The following is an 8,126-nucleotide window of genomic DNA, read 5'->3' on the forward strand; positions in this document are numbered from 1 at the left end:
CTCTGAGTGTCCGTATGCGTTACTCTTTCCTCCTAGTTGTAGGACTTCCACTCAGCCAGCGTTCCTGTGGGTCTGGGTGACGTCCCTTCCGTCTTTTAGTTTCACTTTTGAAATGGTTGTTCGAGGCGGCAAACTCCGGCGTTAACCTATGCCGCCATCTTGGTTCTCCTCCTTTCTCTCTCTTTATTTCTTGATGTATCTGGCTAAAGGTTCATCAATCTTGTTTATCTTTTCAAAGAACCACCTCTTGGTTTCATTGGTATTTTGTATTTTCTTTTTTAGTCTCTATGCCATTTATTTCTGCTCTAATCTTTATGATTTCCTTCCTTCTGCTTACTCTGGACTTTTCTCGTTGTTCTCTGTAATTCTTTAAGTTGTAGGGTTAAATAGTTTATTATTAATTTTTCTTGTTTTTTTGAGATAGGCCTGAGGTGCTATAAACTTTCCTCTCAAGATTGTTTTTGCTGTGTCCCATAGATTTTGGGTTGTCATGTTTTTATTTTCATTTGTTTCCAGGAATTTAAAAAAAATATTTTTATTGATTTTAGAGAGGGAGAGGAAAAGGGAGAGAGATGGAAACGTCAATGATAAGAGAAAATCATTGATTGGCTGCCTCCTGCACGTCTGTAAGATACTGCTAACTGCCTACAGTGGGGACTTAGAGGGCAGTGAATTGAATTTGACCTCAGATGACATGTTTGGGATAATTTATAATTACTTTTAAAGATTAGTTTTAGAAGTGCTATACTAAAATATTTTTTATTGAAGATAAAAATTGTTACCTGATCTTTGGAAGATGTCAATTTTGACTGTAACTTTACAGAATTTGAACTTTTCTTTATAGTTTTGGCTCCTTTTATGTTTCTTTGTTTTATGTATATTGTGTGACTGACTTCTTCAGTAGCATTTTATGAGATTAAATTGCAGAAAGAATATAATTTATGGGCCTTGAGATCATGAAGAAGATGGAACCATATATCTGAGTTGTTAGCCTTGTCTGTCTCAGGGGCAGGGTGACAGACTACACATGAAATGCTCTTATGGGTCACGTTTCTTAAAAGGTGATTTTGTACCTGAAACTTACTTTTCTATCTCAGATATTAAGTATTTCACTTAATATAATTTATCACCAATGGAAAGATATGAGTCTGAATTCATTTTATTAGTCCTTCTCTGTTTTATAAAGTACTTTAAAACTTGTTTTTTTGTTAATCATTTAAAAAATTATATATGTACTTGATGTTAAAAAATCAGAAATGACAGAATTGCACAACGTAGAATGTGAAAGGTCCCTTCTCCCTCTGCTTCACGCAATTTAGACACTGTTAACTGTTTAGGGTGTGGAAGTAGTGGTGTTTCAGAGAGCTTTCTACATTATTTCTAATTGGAAAATCTCATTTCAGGTTCTCAGCAACATTCATACAGTCAGAGCCACATGGCAGCCTAAAAAGCCCAGAACATGGACCTTTTCTCCCCAGGTGAGTCATCTACTGAGTGAATGGAGTGAAAGATGAATGTCTTTTACCTGTTAAGTGTCATGCAATTAATTTCTAAGGTGAGGCTGTCAAAGTGTATTTCTGAAATGATATACTATAATGTTTAGCACAGACTATATGGGATCATATTTAAATCTTTAGATTATTTAATGTTCTTTGAGGACTTCGACAAAAATTACTCATGTTTCTGACTCAGCAAAGTTATAATTCCTTGAATCAACTCATTCAGTGGATTTTAGGATTCTATTCTGAAAAATGCTCGCTGGAGGGAGATTCCAAGATGGCTGCAGACTAGCAGGAAGCTCTGTCCACTTGCTTCCAGCACCAGATTGGGTTTGTGGCTAAATTGCAGAGCATTCAACTTGAAAAGCCAGTTGAAATGTAGCTGATCTGAATTATTGTGAGTGGGGAGTGTGGAGAGGGGACAGGAAGAGATGAGGAGAGGGTGAGCTGCGTGGCTGGGAAGCCAGAGGGAAGGTGTGGCAGTCCAGCCCCCGTCCTCTGGTATCATCGGGCAGTGGTGTATCGATCCACTTGAGAGTCTCAGACCACACCACCACATGCAAAGAGTGATTGCTTTGTCACAACACCAGCCTGGGAAGTTCACCTCTGCCTGTGTCTATGGGAAGAGCCGTGCATTGGAATTTGGGACTGGCAGAAGGGTCTGACCAGTACACCCAGAAGTGAATCTGAGGGACCCTGTATTCTGCAGAAGAACTTTTTGTGGCATTCAGGTGGGGAGCTGGACAGCATTGGAACAAAATCCAACAAGCTCCACAAGTAGCAGATCCAAAGTTTCTTTTCTTTCTTTCTTATTTTTTTTCTTTCATAATGTTTGTTTCTTTCTTCCCTTTCATTCTATTTTTTTCTTTCCTTTTTTTTTTAGTTTTTATTTATTTTATTTTTTCCTTTTCTGTGATCCCATGGAAGAGGATCAGTCCTGTCTACCTTGAGTGTAGGACAGGTGCCCCTTCTCCCACCAGGGCAACAGCTGGTTCTGCCCCATCCTGCTATAACCTGAGACCAGAGGGAATGGCTCTGGGCTGGATATCTGTGTCCATGTGACTGGGTCTGGCAGCATAAGGAACTTGGATATTTGGCCAGATCTGAGCCTGGGCGGAGGCCCTGCTGAAAGATTGGCGTGTGTAGTGTGGATGATTTTTATTTTTTTAAAAAAGGCCTTTAGCTTGGGGTGGCAGAAAGGGGATGCCAATGAACCAGGCAGAGCTGAAGCATTTGAAGGAGAGGAAGTGCCTGCCACCGCCTCTTACAAGGTATAGATACCACCCCCAACACAAATCTGTTTAAACCATCCTGACCAGAACCTAGATACCCCTACAGAGCCCAGTTCTGTGGGGGAAGTGAGAGCAGCTCACAATAGACATATTCAAGATACAAGACCTGAGGCAGACCCAGCCTCTGTCCTATAGAGGCCCTACCCCGTGGACTACTTGTGGCTCTGCCCTGGCATGGTTCAGTCAGGTTGCCCAGGGCCAGGCAGGAACAGTGACTCACAATGGTTTTTTTAAAAAAATATATTTTATTGATTTTCTACAGAGAGGAACGGAGAAGGACAGAGAGCCAGAAACATCGATGAGAGAGAAACATCAATCAGCTGCCTCCTGCACACTCCCCATTGGGCATGTACCCGCAAGCAAGGCACACGCCCCCGACTGGAATCGAACCCGGGACCCTTGAGTCCGCAGGCCGACGCTCCATCCACTGAGCCAAACTGGCCAGGGCGTCACAATGGTTTTGACAGAACAAAATAAGACCAAACCTGAAACAACATGAAACTCAACAACAAAAGACTAAAAAAAACGATACTAAAAGACACAAGACCAAAATAATTAGAAGAAACAAACAAACAAACAAACAAACAAAGAAAGAACTGAAAAAAGAGAATATGAAAGATGGAACAGAAATAGAATAAGAATAAATAAAAGAAAAAATTAATGAAATAATACTAATTTTTAAGCAGTAATAATAATGAATAAAATAAATCTAGCATAGGAAAAGAAAAACAGGAAAAGAAAAGAGAAAAGAAAAAATAAATTAAAAATAAAAACTAAAAAAAGGAAAGAGAAATAGAAAAAAAAAGAACAGAATGAAAGGAAATAAATAAAAGATATGAAAGAAAAAAGTTAAGAACAAAAGGAAAAAAAAATCTTTGGATCTGTTACTTGTGGAGCTAGTTGGATTTTGCTCCAATGCTGTTGAATCTGCCCCCATGATGTGTCAGTCCCGGGTGGCATGACATGGTTGGGGTTGAGCCTCCCAGTTGGCAAGCCTGAGTGCTGAACCCTCCCATGAATGGGACAACAGCAATGAAGACCCAAATACAACAGTAGGGCCCACATAACCCACACAAGGGACATTCCTAGAGCACCCAGCTCAGAAGATCAAGGAGATTGCACTACTGGGTCCCACAAGAAGGCCACTGCCCCAAGACTGGGAGGATAGCAGCCTTATCCAATACACAGAAATAAACACAAAGAAATAGCACAAGTGGGAAAACAAAGAAATAGGCCCAAATGAAAGGACAGAAGGAATCTTCAGAAAAAGAGCTAAATGAAAGGGAGGAAAAGCAATTTATTGGAAACAGAGTATCAAGTAATAGTTTTTAGAATGCTCAACAGCATGAAAAAGATATAGAAATAATGAAAAACAACAAATCAGTAATGAAGACTAACATCTATATATATAAAAGCCAAAGCGACTGAATGACCGAACGACCAGTCGCTATGATGCACACTGACCATCAGGGGACAGACGCTTAACGCACAGGATTGGGCTCTCTCCTGTCTGGATTGGGCCTGTGGGGATTGGGTTCCCTCCTGTCTGGATCAGGTCTGCAGCGATCAGGCCAAAACTGGCTATACAACATCCCCCAAGGGACCCCGGATTGCAAGAGGGTGCAGGCCAGGCCAAGGAACCCCACCGGTGCATGAATCCATGCACCGGGCCTCTAGTAGCTGAAATAAAGAATACACATTAAGAGTGGTTAGAGGAAGCAGAGGATTGAATCAGCAAATTAGAAAACAAGGTAGAAAAAAACAATCAGAGAAGTAAAAAGAAAAATAGTTAAGAAACATGGGGATGGTTTATGGGATTTTTGGGACAACATGAAACAGAACAACATCCACATTATACTGGTATGAGAGGGAGAAGAAAGTGAGCAAGGGCTAGAACCTGTTTGAAGAAATAATGACAGAAAACTTTCCTAACCTGGTAAAGGAAAGAGTCATTCAAATTCAGGAAGCACAGAGAGTCCCAGTAAAGAGGAACACAAAGTTCCACATCATAATTAAAATGGCAAATGTTAAAAACAGATATCTTAAGGGCAGCAAGAGCGACAGTAAGTTACTTACAAGGGAGTTTCTATAAGGCTGTCAACTGATTTCTCAACAGAAACACTACAGGCCAGAAGGGAATGGCATGAAGTATTCAAAGTAATGTAAAGCAAGGCTCTGAAACCAAGATTACTCTCTCCAGCAAGGCCATCATTCAAAATTGAAGGTGAAACGGATTCCCAGACAAAAAAAGTCTAAAGGAGTATATTAACCCCAAACCAGCATTGCAAGAAATGTTAAAGGGCTGCTGCAAGAAAAAGAAGAAACAGAGAGAGGAGCACTGGCATAAAGAATAAAAATGGCTTTAAATAAGTACCTATCAATATAACTATAAATGTAAATGGCTTAAATGCTCTAATAAGAAAACAGGTTAGCTGAATGGATAAGAAAACATGGCCCATATATATGCTGTCTATAAGAGACACACTTCAGAACAAAAGACTCACACAAGATGAAAGTGAAGAGATGACCTTGGCTAGTGTTTCTCAGTGGTTAAAGCATTGGCCTATACATCAGAGGGTCGTGGGTTGCGGGTGTGCTTCCATCCCTGGTCAGGGTGCATGTAGGAGGCAGTCAGTCGATATGTCCCTCTCTCTCTCTCTCTCTCTCTCTCTCTCTCTCTCTCTCTCTCCCCCTCCCTCCCTCAGCATGAAAAAGATATAGAAATAACGAAAAACAACAAATCAGTAATGAAGACTAACATCTATATATATAAAAGCCAAAGCGACTGAATGACCGAACGACCAGTCGCTATGATGCACACTGACCACCAGGGGACAGATGCTTAACACACAGGATTGGGCTCTCTCCTGTCTGGATTGGGCCTGTGGGGATTGGGTTCCCTCCTGTCTGGATCAGGTCTGCAGCGATCAGGCCAAAACTGGCTATACAACATCCCCCAAGGGACCCCGGATTGCAAGAGGGTGCAGGCCAGGCCAAGGAACCCCACCGGTGCTCCTTCCCTCCCTCCCTCCATCCCTCTTTTCCACCCTCTCCCTCTTCGACTCCCCCCGCCTCTCTCCCCTTACACTTTCTCTGAAAAGCAATGGGAAAAAAATCCTCAGGTGAGGTTTAAAAAAAAATGCCCTTTGATGTAAAATGAAAACATAAAGGTACCGTTTAGGAGATGCTTTTCAAAAATGAAATCTGTGTTAATGAGAGCTGTACTTTCTTCAGATAAAATCGAGGACTGTCAAGACTGGAACAAAAAGGACTGGCATTTAGCCCAGTGATTTCACACCACTGAGTCAGTACTGCATAGGGGGCAGTGAAGGCAAAGATGTCTATGTTCTCTTTTTTTTTTAAGTTGTATTTATTGGTGCTACTTGCAAGAGGAGAGGCCATCCAACATGGGGAACTAGTAAAGGGATGTTAGGAAGGGCTTGTTATGGGATTAGACCTTGTGTTAGGATTTTGAGCATCTAGAGAAATTTTGAATTGGGTGCTCTCAGAAACTGGAGCAATAATTTGGTATCTTCATAAATTTAATCTGGGAAGCAGGAGAAACAAAGAGGTTAAAATTCTATTTGGGATTAGATTCCAGCATAAGATGGTGGCTGGCAGAATGGAGGTGAGGGATAGGAAGTGAGTGAGTGAGGGGATGAATGGAGAGTGTGTGGGTGTGTGTGGTGTGTGAGTGAGTGAGGGACAGTTAAATCCAGCAGGAGCAGCAGAGGCTGACAGACCAGGTTCTCTGGGACACGGAGGGACTATCACCGCTGCAGCACTCCCCGGACTGCAGGACTGGGCACGGAACCCACACCATCTTAAAGGGGAGAGCGGCCTCTTCTAGGAACTCAGCAGCACCACCACCCAGACAGGCCTTGGACACTGCCCGTGACCCGGCAGCCACTCCGGCAAAAATCCTGCAGCCACACCTGCAGACTCTGGGACTCTGCGCCAAAGAAGCAACGCACCCCGCAGCAGTAAGTGCAGTCTCCCCCTCCCCAACGGCAGACCTCTGACATTGCCTGCGCCCGTTTGCGTGTCTCCAGCGCGCAGGTCTGAGGCACACCACTCCATAGACTCCTCTTAGGAGTCACTGGGAGACTAAACTGGGTGTGATTTTGTACAGACACAGGCACACTGCCACCCAGTAGAAATTCTGAATTCCCTCTGCCTGAATAACTGCCCCCACGCACCCAGCTGCGCAACTTAAGCGCCAGGGCCCCACAGTGTGCATCAGAGCTCAGCGCCGGGGAACTGCGCTGCCACAGTTGCTCACTCCCCCTCAGCCCATCTATCCACAGGGCACTTTGGGGAAGCCATGGTGAGCCTCTGCTGGGTCCGATCTTGGACTGATAGGGACGCACTCCCCTGGGCAGTAGAAATTCGGAATTCACCCATCCTGGATACCTGTCTAAAGCGTGCCAGGGCCCTTCAGAGTGCTTCAATGCGCCTGCGCTAGCAAACTCACTGCGGGTGCTCCTGTGTGCTGCTATGGGGAACGCCAGCCTCCACCACAAGTGCACCAGCAAAATCTGAGTTTCTCCACCCTACAGCTGCAGAACTCTGGACACTACAGGTGCATGCTTTTCCAGCGTGTAGGTCTCCCAAGACCACTGCCCCATAGGCAGCCCTGGGGCCCTGCTGTGAGCCCTGCTGGTCGTGCACTTAAACAAACAGGGGTGCACTGCTGGGCTGTAGAAAGGCTGAATTCCCTCTTCTGGGATACCTGCCCACAGACACTGCAATCCAGTGGCTTCAGTGCCAGGGCCCTTCAGAGTGTGTCAGTACACCCTGCTGGCAAACGCACCACAGGTGCCTCTGTGAACTGCTGCTGGAATCGCGTGTATCCAACCACGAAGGCAGCAGCAAAAGCTGAGTCTAACCACCCCACAACGACAGAACTCTGGACACCGCAGTCACACTTTGCCAGAACGCAGGCTTTCTGAGCCCCACCACCCTGGGTGCCGCTGTGAGTCCCTGCGGGGCACGCGTGATTTCAATCAAGGGCATAAGACAGCAAAAATTGGAACACCCCCTCCACAGCTGCTGACTTGTAGACACCTCAGTTGCGCCTTTCCAGCTCACAGGCCTACATCAAGAGAACTCAAATAGCCCAAGTAGGGAGCTACACTAGACTACCAAACCCAGGAGACCTGAGAGGTCACACCAGTAGCACCACAACCTAAAGAAACTGGGTAGCAAAGCAATCAGAACTACAATTAAAACATTACAGCAAAACATGGGAAGACAAAAAAGCAACCCACAAAGGAAAGAAAAAGAGGAGTCATCAGAAAGGGAGTTAAATGAAATTGAGGCTCCTAACTTATCA

General features: G+C 44.2%; 1 protein-coding gene across 1 annotated transcript in view; it reads left to right on the forward strand.

Moving 5' to 3' along the window:
• Positions 1 to 1,337: 1,337 nt before the first annotated feature.
• The window catches only part of LOC102765799 (nephrocystin-1), a gene marked incomplete at its 5' end in the record, with an annotated part of 39,696 nt that continues 32,907 nt past the window's right edge, over positions 1,338 to 8,126 (forward strand). The window contains one exon of the mRNA XM_006764721.2: positions 1,338 to 1,478. Within this exon, the coding sequence (XP_006764784.2) occupies positions 1,338 to 1,478 (141 nt within the window). The remainder of the gene's footprint in view (positions 1,479 to 8,126) is intronic.

Source organism: Myotis davidii, unplaced genomic scaffold (genome assembly GCF_000327345.1).
Source record: "Myotis davidii unplaced genomic scaffold, ASM32734v1 scaffold1301, whole genome shotgun sequence".
Taxonomy (NCBI): Eukaryota; Metazoa; Chordata; class Mammalia; order Chiroptera; family Vespertilionidae; genus Myotis; species Myotis davidii.